General features: G+C 38.1%; 1 protein-coding gene across 1 annotated transcript in view; it reads right to left on the reverse strand.

Annotated features, from left to right (window-relative positions):
* Positions 1-7,457, reverse strand: part of CDC40 (cell division cycle 40) — a gene marked incomplete at its 5' end in the record, with an annotated part of 30,363 nt that extends 22,906 nt beyond the window's left edge. Inside the window, 3 exons of the mRNA XM_010073009.1 lie at positions 5,535-5,664; positions 7,222-7,308; positions 7,416-7,457. Of these exons, the coding sequence (XP_010071311.1) occupies positions 5,535-5,664; positions 7,222-7,308; positions 7,416-7,457 (259 nt within the window). The remainder of the gene's footprint in view (positions 1-5,534; positions 5,665-7,221; positions 7,309-7,415) is intronic.
* Between the last annotated feature and the right edge of the window lie 8,333 nt (positions 7,458-15,790).

Below are 15,790 nucleotides of genomic sequence, written 5' to 3' on the forward strand. Positions count from 1 at the left end.
TCTGTGGACTGAGGGATGGTACAAAAGTGACTCAATAAAGCTATGGTATTTTTGAATTTGTATAAAATACTTTCTGGAAGCGCAGCTCATTCTCAAGAGGTTGTTTACTGCAAAGACAAGCTGCAGATCTTAACCCTAATGTGGAAGACATCTCCAGTGTCTGTGTCAACTCTACTTCTCTAAAGTTCTGGAATTAAGGGAACCTTACTGAGATGGGTAGGTGTCATCTAGATTTAAAAGGTTGTTGGTACTGAGAAGGTTCAAAGAGTGCTTTTTGATTAAATAGCTGGGGATAGCCAATAGTTCAAGAACAATAAGCGATTTGGAATGACACACAATCTCAAAAAAGCCATATCCTTATTAAAAAGGTAGCGCAGAAATCTGAAACCTCAGATAACAGGGACAGCAAAAAGCACAGAATCTTATTTAAACTGAGGGCAGAGAAATGGAAAACCCAAGCATGCATACAAAATAGCAGAGGCTAAAAATAATACATAGTGCAATTTTAATATCTTGTTTTAAATTCAGAAACTAGCATAATTCGTAAGACAATACTGACGTAATTGGACGGAATACACTCCTTACCAGGCAGAAAGAATACAGAAATAAGATGGTCACACCAGTGAGGAAAAACATGCTATATGCTACAGAAAGGTTAAAGACAAATCAGATTAACAAGTTAATAGTGTTAACAACCATTAAAGGGTCCTTTGGATTGAAATTCCAGGTTTAAGCAGTGAAGAGTACAGTTGCCAGTTGTCCTTACTGACTGTTCAGCTAGAAGATGCAGTATCCATGAAATGCTAACAGAGCTTAAACAGATGCAAAGCACAGTAATAATGAGATATTTTAGTCACCTCCTTGTAGCAGACTGTGCAAAATCTCGCATCACGACATGATGAAAACAGCACTTTTTACACAAGGTACTTGTACCTTGAAACAGTCATGTTAAGAGATCCACTTGAAAAAAAGCCAATTGAGCAGTGCAGGAAACTTGATTTTAAGACTTGTTTTTTTTTTTTTCTAAGGATACACATTTTATAAATGACCATAATACAGTATAAATCAACATTGTTGAAGAAACAAATAAAGTAATAAAAGCATTTACTACAATCATCTCAATTCCAAAACAGGAGGGCTAAGCTAAGTAAAGAAGATTTTTAAAAGGAACAGAAAGTGAGCACTAAAGGGTAAAGCCTTTTCCAAATGCAGGGACACTTCAAAGACCCAATGTAAGAGAAAAAGAACTAATGCCTGCCAGCTATTAAAAGAAGCCTTTAAAGAGACCAGAAGGAAGTGAGCACAGATGAACAGTATGTAGAGAAACTATTAGAAAGAAGGAACTATTCTTCAAAGAGCTGAACTTGCATCCAAATGTGAAAAATACAAAGAACCAAACTCTACCAGACAAAGTAAAAACTACAGTAAGGCAGCCTCCCCCGAAAAGCGAGGAACAAATCACATAAGGTATAAAAACTAATAGTTGTTCTTTGTCAAAAAGTGCAGGGGCAGAAAGCATACCAGACAGTGTGTAGGTCAACAGATGATCAAGGAATGAAAAGAGAGCATCAGTGAGGTTTTTTCAAACACATGTTCATTATGGAGTAGCTTAGGGAGGTTCCTGTGCTAGAACCTTTCTTTATGGGTAATGTCACAAAATATCTAACTCAAAGTGAAATGTTAAGAGACTAAAGAGTCAAGCGGTAACAAAAAACTGGGACCAGATGGCAGCCATCAAAGAGATCTAAAGCCTAACCACAGTGCAAAACCTCTCACCTACTATCACCTCAATATGACAGAAACGGAATGTAGAAACAGAATGTATCAAATACAATGCCAACTTTCAAAAGATGCTTCAGAGGAGATCTGGGGAACTACAGGTCAGCCAGTCAGACATTTGTGTGGTTACAAGTTTCAAGCAGTACAAACTGTAATAAAGAAAACAATGAGTAGGCACTTGCGTGAGCATTACATATGGCAGCAGAGCAGAAAACATTGCAAACACTGGCAAAACCTCCAGAATATTTCTGAGGTGACAATCATGTGAACGAGCAAAGCTTGGTTGATGTTGGATACCTTTATGAAACTGAGTTAGACTGATTACAGGGTGCCTCAAAGACACTTTAAAAAAACCCCAGGTCTTTACATGGTCAATTGATTAAAAGTTATTAAAACACTGTCTAGAATAAATGGTTGGTTTCCACAGCAAAGGAAAAGTTGCTGGCGGATCCATACTCAGGCCCATGCTGTTCAACATATTGATAAGTGACCTGGAAGAAGGGAGCAAGTAGCTTTTACAAAGTCACTCAAACCCACAGAGCGAAATGCAATGTTAAGAGATCTTAGAAACTGAAGGGAAAAAGCCTCCCACTTTATTAAGCCATGGAACAAATTCATGGTGAGATTACATGTTAAACACTGTGCACAGCTTTGCTGTTCATCTTGGGAACGATACAGAGGAACTCACAGAGACATAAAAGAGAAACAAGCACAGCCATAGGCATAGAAAGGCTGCAACAGAGGAACAAAGAAGACTGGCCCTATCTTTTTACGTGGAAAAAAAAGCAGAATGAAATGAAATTATGGCCAAGATCTATAAAATAAGGAATGACACAGAAATGGTGAATAAGAAATAGTGTGTTCCAACACAAGAGACTAGAGGATATCAAGTCAAACTAGTAGGCTGTTAAGTTCCACAAGTTCAAAACAGAGCTACTTCCTCCCACAAGGTGCTGGTAAGCTGCAGAACTGCCTGCAATAGGTTACTATGAACACAGAAAAATTATATGGGCTCAAGAAGGAGCTGGGCAAATTTGTCAAAAACCAAACCCACCAAATTCACTGAAAATTAATAGAGACATTGTCCTTGCTTGAGAGACTGCATATTGAAAAAAAAGTATTCAGACATATCACTATTCACTTACTTCTTCCTTCTCCTCCCCTCTAGGTAGCCATTGCTGCCTACCTGTCTAATAGGATAAAGAGCTGGAAGGACCCTCAGTCAATGACAGCATGGATGTTCTGAGCTATCCAAGCATCACAAGGAAAAAGTACTTTTGACAGTAAATATTTACTGCAAGAGAAGTAGATGAGAAACACTGTTTGCAAAAAAATACTTGGGATTTGTTTGTGATCAATGTGTAGGTTTCTGACTGCATATGTATGAATGTTGAAGATGACATATAAAGGGTATTTTTTTTTTTTTAATAAACTGCAGCAGTTGAGCTGTTTTGGATACATGATCTCATTTACCTTTCTCTCTGCCTTGTACACCATTCATCATTCATTTATAGTCACTGCTTATCTACATGCTAGCCATCGCATATTTGTTTGAGACCTCCTGCCTTAGCACAATGGTGCTAAACATCCTAACAGAAGCCAGACATCTCAAGATCTGCAGCTTTTAATTAAGAGGTTTACTTTCTGTTCTTCCAATATGTTACGACTTAGTCATCAAAAACATGTATAACTTAGATTTATGCCTAGCAGTTATACTTGGGATTTTATACTTGGCCTTTTCTGAGAAGATATTTATTACGTCCTTCCAAATGGAAAAGAGAATACTGAATTTTTAACAGACATCTTTTTGACAACTTAAAGGAGTGTTGTTTTTAATAGACCTTCTAGTAAGCCAGGATATCATGCTCATTTACTGCATCTTCCAGCTTGAACTTCAGCTTCTCAGTGCTTGTTCTTGCAGTTTAAATTGCGTATCTCAGCCTTTTCATAGCTCCATTTTCACCGTACCCAGATCATTATCTATTAAGCATTTCTAGAAAGCTGAATACGATAGTTGCACAGTTGCCAACGTTATCAGTCTTAAAAATACATTTTTTGACTTTCTTGTAATACAGCTTCCAAGGCAGTTTCTATACACTGATGATGTAAACCAACAGCAGAAGCTTTGAGTAAACTTACTAATTCTATCTTCCCCCAAATTAAACTTGACAAATAAAAAAACCCCAAACCCAAACACTACATGTCTACAGATCTTTTTTTCCAATATCTATTTTAGATACACACAAGAATGCACAACCCACACAATGCAACATTTAATTTAACAGAAAAAAAATCTGTCTATTCACATCCTGAATAGGCTCCTACCTGCATTGTCTGTCAAGCTCTAACATCAAAATTGTGGCCAAGTTAAAGTTCTGCTACAGAAACTGACATCCATTTCTTAATACTGGCATTTTGCTTAAATCCCACATCCCAACAACTCAGTGAAAAGTGCCAATTAGCTAAAACTGTGTAAAAGAAAAAATATTCTTAAATATATTTAATTTTTTAACATTTATAAAAAACCCTCTAATGAAACCCAAATATGAACAGAAACTGAGGATGTTATAGTCTCTGATTTCAGGTAATTTTTTCTTCCAAGTTTCACTGTAATACATGTCTCCTACAGATGTTAGCAATGAAGTCCCACTCTCATCCATCACAGAATGCAGTAAGTGAACTCCTGCATGCATAAAGCCCTAATAAGTTTAAGGGGACTCATGCAGGGAGATGATTTTGAGATATGACAGTTTGCAGGGAGTAGTATTTTGAATGTAAATATGAATAAAGAAAGACACAAGTCTGCTGTGTGAAAAGTTGAGACATGTAGGTTTACACAGGAAGTATCAGAACTTGCCTAATAGACTGAAGTCGAAGAATATAAAGTGATACTCCACCTGAAAAAGATTCATATTTGCAAGACAAGCACTTGCAGACAAGTTTAGAACAGAAATTAAAGCTTACAATGAAGCACAAAATAAAAATTAACCACTTTTATATGTAAATACACAGCAGTTTTGTTCTTTCAAACATGTCCAAAAGAATGCTTAGAATCCATCAAACTTCCATATTTTCCCTATTTAAAAAAAATCCATTTTTCTTACAATCCATAAGAAGTCTATTTGAAACTCAAGCCTGTGCAAAACTCAAATGTTTCATTTTTCAAATGCAACTATTTACAAGTGAAAAGGTTCTTCAAGATAAGAAATCAGCAACTGTAATGACCACCAGAGTTCTTTGGGTCTATCTTTGCTAAGAATATTTTAGTAATGTATTCCCACCTTCTTAAATTCCTGTTCATTTATCTTGTATCTAGAGGCAACCACTCTGAAGAACCTGACAACTCAATAAGGATTCCTTTTGGTTTTGAGAGAGCTACCTTTAGGTAGAATCGCATGAAAGAATCTATTTGCATAAGAGATCTACAGTTATTTGTCATACTAAACGTGTGAAATTTTGATTTGTGCTTTCTACACTGATGCAACTAATGGAAGGATTAATTAAGATGGGTTTGGTAGGAGGTCATACACTTGATAACAGTTTCAAAGGGAATTACAAAATGAGATTTCCCAAATAAATACTATGATCTCTAGCCGAACAGATTCTCATTCAAAGACCTTTCCCCATTTTAGTAAGTCTGTGAAAAAGCAATTTACAGAACTTGCAGTCTTATTAACTGTTCTATAGAGAACAACTTACTGTGTCCAACCTGGGTATAATAAAAGTGGAGGTCAATTCCACTGTTAAGGACTTACCATAGGTTGCAAATGTTCTTCTTTGTTGTTCAAACATGAAATCATTGATGTGAGCTGGTTCTGCATATCCAGAAAGCATATTTCTAGGTGCAGCCATTTGCTGAGTCCTAAATGGGTTTTCTGGTCCAAACTATACCAACAATGTAAAAAGAAATTATATCAGAATTATTAATTTCTTTATTTATGTGTGTGTAATTTTCAGGAAAAACCACAGGAAAAAAAAAAAGACTTCTTTTTCAAATACTGTAACACAAAATCACTTCAACTTTGTATTTCTTTATGACTACTGAATAAGCTTCTTAGTCTGTTATTTTACACAGTAATCACTTGCACAGTTGCTTTGAACAGCTCATTTCATGATTGAACTCTGTATTACAGGTACAGAGGACAAATCGATACCAACTACTTGACACAAAACACTGCCATTCAGTATGTGATCAGTACAAGCATTCATAAGACAAAACCGCAGCATACTGTCCCTTGTAAGAGGGAGATATCAAGAAAGAGGTATCAGGTCCTACTAAATTTGTGTTCTTAATAATGAAATTACACTACCAACAATACTTCTGTGCATTTAAAAAGCAACTGGGGACTTGCTGTATTATTCCAGGAAATACACTCATGAAACCCTGCCTTGCTTTTCCTCTTGTGGGATGACAAATGCCAGTCTTCCTGACCATACCGTGGTTAGGGAAAAAAACAGTAAATGCAAACAAATACAGTACACAGAGACATATCAAACTAAATTGTAATCCCTATGCTTGTCAGCCACATTTGCAGACAGCTGAGACTGTTCCAGATTAGGCTTCCCTAACTAAAAAACTTACACAAGGTAACACTGTCATAAGTTTAAATCAGTATTTTTGCTCACACACTCCATGGCTTTGGCATGTTGCAAAATGCAAGCTTGCTATGAAAAGGCCAATTTATGTGGTTCCACAAAAGGTTTTCTAAACATAAAGCATAACTAATGTACACATTTCAGACTGATGCAGCCTTTGTCTACCCAGAATGTTAAACCCTGGTCTAACAGAAGACAAACTGTACAAACTAGTTAAATACTGAAAAAAAGTTTAATGCTTGAGAAGCTATTTTTATCCTTCAGATAGCCTGTCAGTTATAATAAAATAGAAAGTAGTTCACATGGCACCAGGCAATCCAAATACAGCCTAAAATGGTTTTGCACTACACACATTTAGCACAGTTTGAATTTCTAAAATACTTAACCCTAATGTGAATAGTTATCCTGAAAGTACTTGGATTTTAAATCCTCCTCTTAAAAGCCATATATCCACAATACTTACAACCATTCATTTTACTCTATGTAGCACGATAAGTAAATACCAAAAAAAGTGAAAATAGTAGGAGACTACTTTAATGCAGCTCATGTTTTACTCGACTTCTTTATAACGCTTTTTTCCTAGCTTGATTTTTAATTTTGGTAGTTATAATTCTTATAAACACTTTAAGATTCTTCTTAGAACAGCTTTATGCAGAATATTATTCAAGAATTAAAAATACCAACACACCTGTGTAGAATCCTTTTTCAATTTGCCCAAACTAGATTCCAAAACACAGCAACCATCCAAAGATTATATGTCTTATATGACTTTCAAATGAGATTTATAGAACCTCTGGCCTTTAAGTTAATGGCATTTCTGCTCTAGAGATCAGTACTGTTTCTCACCTCAGGTGCAAACATGGTATCGTAAGTAGGATTGTACTGAACTTCCTTGGTAGCAGGATCAAGGTGGACTCCTGTTTCCACATCTTCCTGAAATAAAATACACATATTAACAAATCATTTTTCACAGACAGGCTTTTAAATACATGACATTACACCATTTCAGATGAAATTAGGGCTGTAGTTCAAGTCAACACTTCCAGCACTATGAAAGGAGAAGAGTAGCTTGGACAAAGTTTCTATTTTTAAAAAAATATTGATTGCAAAACCAATGATGGGCCCTCATTGAGAAATTCATCTGAGACACACCCGGATTTTTGCATGTGTAGTATTAGTTTTTTTTACACTCATTTTAAAAAGATGATTTGGAGGCAAGATTGGAGGAAAGCTTTATTTTTTGATGATGTTGTAAAACCAGACCTTGTAAAGAAGAGCCCATTAAAATAGTCACAAATTATAAATAGAAGTGTGAAAACTAGAGTTTTACAAAAGGTGGAAGTCACAAGTAACTGCTTTGAAAGATAGCTGGGAAAAAATATTAGACATCAACGTGAACATACATATAACAATGAGTTTCAGAGAATCCAATGATCCCTTATTTCCAAGTTTTTACCAAAAGGTATAAACAAAATTCAGCTTCCATATTTAAACACATTTATAACCCTGTTGTGATAAAAATTTAACTTGATAGATAGATGAGGGGAAAACAAAGAGGGGCTAACCAAAATAATAACTTCTCAAGGAACTCAAAGGGAAAAACTTAGAAGGGCACGTGCAGCTGAAGTAGAAGACAGAGAAGATGGGAAAGAAAAAGGCTGATTAGGGGGCAGTGCTCAAAAAGATCTGCTTTCAGCTCTAATGAAAGGCTCATTTACATTGATCCTAAATTGACACTACCGGCCCCCGTCCCCCCTCTCATTATGGGCTCTGTTAATGAAGGAGAATGTTATTTTGTGGTATTATTACTGGTATTGCTTCCTACATCTTTATTCTAGAATAAATGCATTTGAAAAGGATTTACAATGTGCTAGTATATTGATAATATCCCTAGTAATTATACTGAAAAAGCTATCTTAGCATCGGTGTTTAATCAGTGCTTACAGGATCCAAAATAATTTGCAACCCAGAAGAAAGTGGAACAATAGAGGATCGAATTTGAGCAGCCACTTCATTAATAGAAAATTACTTTGAATAAACTCAATCTTGCTTTGTATTACAATATCTTGACAGAGCAAAATGGCACGTCCTTTACTTATTCAATATTGTTACCTATTCTCTGACATGCTGTGCCCAGCTTTTCTTCTCCCCAATTCAACAGCAGGTCAATTACAGATTTGCTTAGGCATGCAAGACTTCAAAGGTTTTAAAACCTGGTTTTCTAGAATACAGAAAAGAAAAACAGTACCTAAAGATCTTTGGCTTGTTACCTGATTGTACTTGGTTAAAACTGGTCCAAAAAACCAAAACCAAACAAACAAAACTCCACAGCTGTGGGGGGGTTTTTTTGTTTTTGTTTTTTTAAAGAGAATGACATCAGCAATCCCATCAATTGTTCTTCTACTAAGACCACTGTCTTAGTAGAATTGTTAAGTCCAACCAGAAAGCTTTACTCTCACTGTGTATCAATTATTTTAACAGGCAGGTCCAGCCATTGCACTGCTCTTGCTTGAGCCCTTAGCACTGCCAATTCTCATCCTGACCTCCTTTCTCTCATCACACGACCTTTCCAATTCACTGGGCTTGGATGACAACACCTACCAGTACATTCACAGCCCTTGCTTTCATACACTACGAACTTGACTGGAAACAGCACAGCAGGTCTAATCCAGTCATTCAGCAACAAAACCAGGCCCCCCTCCATCCCCAGCTAGAATAAGAGCATACCAAAAGTGTTTCCTAACCTTGCCTACACACATATTTCTTTTCATCACTCCATGAGCTGAGGACATTTTCCATAGACAACTTTTTCAAGTCACATCCTACAGCTTGATCTGACAGCTAGACTTACATCTTATCCACCAACCTCATAATTTGAGAAAATAAAAATTAACATCATTGATAATATGGCAAAATTTATCTTAGCAACTGTCAGTGACATTTAAACAGTAATCAGTTTACTTGAAATTAAGACACAGGATTTTTCCTGCTCTTTGAAGAAGTGAGAAAAATCCAGTTTTGCAAAAATGCCAAGAATTTTTCAGTTCTGCTATTTTTCCTCCTCTTTTCTCCCTGTTAAGTCATATTATATGCCACTTGGTAATTGAGAAAAACAGATTGTGCCATGAAAGCTGATCCTCTACTGGACGATTATAGCAATTCTGGTTCTCCTTCACTGCTGGTGGAACAGTGCTGAGTCACTTGGAAGCTACACAATATGTTCCCTCCTAGACCACCACAGGCATAGTCCTTCTGTGTGAAAACCACTGAGCCTTGAAACCGAAGCACATGTTATATTTATCAGAACTACACTCCCCAAGACCTCCAGCCTTATTCATGCTTTCATATATTTGGGCATCAAATGATGATCTGTTAATATGCTGCTGAAGCACATAATAGTTATCTTTTCCCTATGCCATTTTGTCTTAAACTATATAATAATTTGAATGTGTCCCAACTCCCCATTTTACCTTCTCAGCATTTTAAAGAATTGAAATCTTGATAGGAAAATAAAGTGTTGACACAACATATTCAGAAATGTTAGTCTATGGCAAGAGTTTGAATTGCAGCAGACAAATTATCCTTTGGTCAACATGTGATAAATGCCATTTTGTACAGCATTACAAAGCTCTGACAGGTAGCAGAAACATTAAAAATATTAACCTAGCCCATCAATCATTTCACAAATTGGCAAGCTATCTGCATGGGAACAGGTTTGTTTGGGTTTGTTTTTGGTTTTTTTTTGTTTTTTTTTTTTTTTAAATGAGAGGAAAGAACCCATCAGCAATCTCTGCACATGGTGAAGATCACTGGGTACAACTGCAAGTATCCTCATAAGTCCATTTCAGCAGAACTCACCCTTTTAAGACCCAGAAAGTGAAAAAACATACAGGTCTTATGTCTCTGTCCCTTTATGCTGGCAACTGCTAACAGAACTTAACTGCACGCATTCTAGATGCATTTGCCATAGCTACAGCGAACAGGGAAGGGATCACAGGAGCAGCAGTCTGGCAGAGCTGTGACTGAGATAAGGTAATCTAAGAGATCATGCCCCTCTGCTCTGCTGTAGTTTTTTCTTTTGGTCACACACAACATATCTTGATTTATCTAAAAGCCTAAAGTGAGTAATTAACCGTACAGCTTATGTCCCCAGTGTGACACAAGTGGCTCTGCAGGATGGAAGACTATCAGTAGCTAGGCTGAAAGAGGAGGGAATCAGTGAATTCAGTGATGGGCTACTAAGTATTACTCTATATCACTTCCTCTTCAAAAAGGCACAGGAATCATAAAAAGAGAGGTCAAGACATTGTCAGTTTAAACAGATACAATGTTCCTCTGCAGAAAGCTAAAAGTTCAGCTATAGGGCTGGCAGAGAAGCAGCTTGTGTTTGCTGCAACTTGGAATTTGTACAAATATGGGCTTTATGGCATGCTGCAATATCATTAAAGGTGGTACACCCCACATAACCTGGAAAAGAAGAATTAAGGTTTTAGGAAGTTATGTTTTCCTGAACACGGCTTTCTTGGAAGACATAATACAAAGGAGCTGTAAACTTCAGCCCTACATGTCACCTCTCTGCTCTTCTCAGTGCTGGCTGCAAGAGCCCAACTGAAATACAGTGGCCACACTGGGCACCACATACCAGGCAAGACACATGCTACTGAAAAGGGTCCAAAAGAGAAAAATCAAGAACGATCAAAGGTCTAAGAAAATATGATCTGTATGGAAAACCTGAACAACCTATTTCAGCCTAAAACAGATTCAGATTATACAACTTAGCAGAAATAAGGACAGCCAAACACTGAAATTGCAGCCTGTAGACCTACTGAGGTTTGGTATAGGTTAAATGAGTGTCTGTCCAGACAGACACAGGTGTCACTCTCGATGTAAGGCAAAAAAGAAGCAGATGACATCTTATCACTGAATTACTTGGTGTGTTGGTTGGGTAGCAGTAGATGTGGTCTATCTTGATTTCAGTAAAGCATTTGACACCGTCTCCCACAGTATCCTCGTGGCTAAACTGAGGAAGTAGGATCTGGATAATCGGGTAGTGAGATGGATTGGGAACTGGCTGGAGAAAAAGAAGCCAGAGAGTTGTGGTGAATGGGATGGAGTCTAGTTGGAGGCCTGTAACTAGTGAAGTCCCCCAGGGTTCGGTATTGGGACCAGTGCTGTTCAATATATTCATCAACGACTTGGATGAGGGAGTAGAGTGCACCCTCAGCAAGTTTGCTGATGATACGAAACTGGGAGGAGTCGCTGACATGCCAGAAGGTTGTGCTTCCATTCAGCGAGACCTAGACAGGCTGGAGATTTGGGCGGGGAAAAATTTAATGCAATTTAAGAAGAGCAAGTGTAGAGTCTTGCATCTGGGCAAGAACAGCTCCAGGTACCAGTATAAGTTGGGTACTGACCTGTTGGAGAGTAGTGTAGGGGAGAGGGACCTGGGGGTCCTGGTGGACAGCAGGATGACCATGAGCCAGCACTGTGCCCTCGTGGCCAAGAAGGCCAATGGCATCCTGGGGTGTATCAGAAGGGGGGTGGTCAGTATGTCGAGAGAGGTTCTCCTCCCCCTCTACTCTGCCCTGGTGAGACGACATCTGAAATATTGTGTCCAGTTCTGGGACCCTCAGTTCAAGAGGGACAGGGAACTGCTAGAGAGAGTCCAGCGCAGAGCCACAAAGATGATTAAGGGAATGGAGCATCTCCCTTATGAGGAAAGGCTGAGGGAGCTGGGTCTCTTTAGCCTGGAAAAGAGGAGACTGAGGGATGACCTAATCAATGTTTATAAATATGTAAAGAGTGAGTGTCAGGAGGATGGAGCCAGGCTCTTCTCTGTGACATCCAGTGATAGGACAAGGGGCAATGGGTGCAAGCTGGAACATAGGAGGTTCCACCTGAATATGAGAAAAAACTTCTTCACGGTGAGGGTGACAGAGCACTGGAACAGGCTGCCCAGAGAGGTTGTGGAGTCTCCTTCACTGGAGACATTCAAAGCCTGCCTGGATGCGTTCCTGTGTGATCTGATCTAGGTGTTCCTGCTCTGGCAGGGGGATTGGACTAGCTGATCTTTCGAGGTCCCTTCCAATCTCTAACATTCTGTGATTCTGTGGCTTGTTTGTTTTTTAAATAGATGTGATGTCTACTTACTTGCAGGATCAGGTTGATTTACAGTTCAGATATGACTTGATTAGGTAAAAAAAAATACTTTGATACTTAAATGCTAAAAAGGATACTTTTGCCTCTTCTGTGCTGTGCTTCATCCTATAACACAGCGTCACACTATCAGAGGGGAACGGCACCCAGGGCTGTACTCTGCAGTACCAGCATTTCCTAAGGAATCTACCTCAGACAGAAAGAAGCTTTCGATGCTAAGTGTAGACAAGCAGGTGCTTCATTATAACCCCTCAGAGATCACAGAATGTCTAGTTCCTACCAAGGTGTCCTCCTTTAGTCCTACAATAAAGGCCCTTTGGCCAGTTAAAAGTCAGCATAGAAAAGAGCACAGGAAATAAGAGGAATTTTAGACTATAAATACAGTAAATCAGATTAGCTTTCCCTCTTACAGATTCCTTAACATGCCACAGTCCTGTTTTTCTTTGGAAAAACCCTACCTGAATGCCATAAACCAAAACTGTTACCATCTATGAGAAGTACTTGATTTACAGAATGCAAGATAGTTCAATGATTTTTTTAAAAATCTGAAAAGCGCTTGCTAGAAGTTTCATTTTATATCTATGCAAGACAAAAACATCTTTGAATAAAGCAAAGGCCAAATCCCTGTAATAGGCATCAAAGCAAAACCTTAAATAAAAGAACAAGATGCAGCATGGACTGTAACACTGGGTGCTGATTCTGTTCCTCAGAAAGAATATAATGTTGTTTATATTAAGGCAACTCACAATCTTTTTACTCCACAATATTTTTAAATTTCAGCCAAATTCTGTAATCCCCACTGTGATACTGTGGCTACCTGTAAATTTAATGAGAGCCATTTATGCATTTAGAAGCAGAATTTGACACTTAAATCTCAAGTGTTCATCTAAACATGAAGTATGTCAGAACAAAGCAATGGTCAGAGTTTTCCAGTTTCGTATCATGCAAGCAAAGAGTTCTGATGGCTATGTTTTTTTTTTTTTTCCTGGACATTTGAGATAATAAATCTACAATGTTCCCTTCTCCCCAGGTAAATTCATTACTAATTAGTCAAATAGCTAAGAACAGCAGCCTTCTTTACATAAGATTTAATTAGTTTTAACTATCCATTAAATTAAAATGTGGTAAATTAAGACTCCATCCCATGAGCCACAGAGGCTTAAGCAATTTGTCACTTACCCATTTTTGCATAAACCACTTGGGCTGCCAAATACGCAGTATTATCTCATTCCAAAGATTTTCAGATTTATTACCAAGAGATGAAAGGCATTTACAGTGAAGTCCCAACATCAAGATTTGGTTGTTACCAGCTTTTCATCATTCTACTCATTCAGACACTCCTAAGAGTAAATGTCCATCCCACTAGCTTCAATAGAATTAAAAAAAAAAAAAATCAGCAAGAAAAGCATATGTTTAATGGCTTTGCTGAACTAAGCTAGATTCCCAGCCTCTTACATGATGACAAGTTCTGAACATCTATTCTTTAGAATACATTTTATGTCAAAGAAAGCAGGAAACACCTGCCTGAACACCTCCAGGGATGGTGACTCCACGACCTCCCTGGGCAGCCTGTTCCAATGCCTGATCACTGTATCAGTGAAGATACATAAATATCATAAAATCTGCTCCCATCCAAACCTCACCCTGCACTGATGGAGATCAAACAGTACATATTCTCACCAAAAATGAACCTTGTAGCTGCAACATTTCCTGTGAAAGTGATTTCTTCACAGACTGTGTAATTTCCTGAATTTCCTTCAGCATTTTTAATTCATTAGTGAACGTAAATACTTTGTGAGCAATCTTAGGGTGATTTTTTCGCATCAGTAGAAGCTGTAGGAAAATTAATTATAATTGGTTTTGGTAATGTCTATCAAAACGTAACTTAGAAAGAATCCTAAAATAAGGTTTAGAGTGAAAAAAGGAAACTGCTATGTTATAGGACTTGAAACACTTGCTGGCCTCTCCTTTCAAATCAAAGCCAGCATTATTAAAACACTGAACAAACATTCACAACTGATCGGTGTTAAGGACCATGTAAATGGGCATCTGTATTTGACTTTTTCAATCTATGTTTTTAATGAGCCTAATTCATTCCACACATAAAAGTGTCAACAACTCAATGAATCGACACAAATCCTTGCAGAAGTCACAGGACCTGACTTTTCTCTGTCCAACCATGATGGAATGGACAAGCAGAAGTACTAAACCTCCACTCTCACGGTGCAAGTGCTGAGGACACCACAAAACTATTCCATATGTCCTACCCCTCGCGATGACCACCGCTGGAGGGAAGACATTTCCCAGCCCTGGCTGTTGGCAAGGGGGCTCCCTTCCCTTTGTGGAACAACCTCTATCAACAACACTGGCATGCTTGCCTGCTGCCTGATGATGTATTTGAAGTGAGAAAATATTGTGATTAATCTATCCACTCTCCCCACAAAATAAAACATCAGCCTTTCCATAACTTGACACCTAGCGGAGAGTAAGAACAGGGCAAGTGTACATGATACTACTCCTGCACCCTCTCAACAGCCATCTATTTTCAGGTAAGAAGACTGAGAGGTTGAAGAAATCAGTGTATTTACTCGCACCTCTTCCTTCAGTGGATCTCTTCTGAGTACTTGTCCAGACTCTCCTTGTAACAGTGTAAACTTCTTGCATACGCAATATTTCTTGGCATAGAAATAGCCCTACTACGTGTTGCATGAAGAACTGCACCCTTTTGATTTGTTCTGAACTGAGCACCTACCAGTTAGGATACAGTCACTGTACTGAAAGAGGTAATGAGTATTCAGCCCCCTCTCCATGCTGTTTAATGATTTTGTAGGTCTCTGTCATACTTTTCACCTCAGTCACCTCTTTCCTAGTTTTGGCCTCATCAGTTCCTCAGACAGAAGCAGTACCTTTCTTCAACCCTGCTGCCCTCCTCTGAACTTTCTGCAGTTTCAATGCATCCTTTTTTTGGACGAAGGGATCAAAAGTTCACACTTTCTTCCTCTGTTGTCTTCCCTCAGGTACTGGAAGGTTTTCAGCACTTTAGTGGTGCTAAAAATAGTAGTAGAAACACGCACTTTCATCTAGTTAGCTTTTCAATTTAAAATTAAAGTAGAAGCATTACTGGATTGAAGCAGCCAATAATTATAACTTAATGTTCTTTATTATGAGTAATTTAACATCAAGATCAACAACAGGCCTATTATAACCAGCAGGCTGTAAGAAGACGGTACAACAAAAGCCATTCCCTCAAGCTTTCAAA

This window comes from Pterocles gutturalis, unplaced genomic scaffold, assembly GCF_000699245.1.
Source record: "Pterocles gutturalis isolate BGI_N339 unplaced genomic scaffold, ASM69924v1 scaffold44132, whole genome shotgun sequence".
NCBI classification, from domain to species: domain Eukaryota; kingdom Metazoa; phylum Chordata; class Aves; order Pterocliformes; family Pteroclidae; genus Pterocles; species Pterocles gutturalis.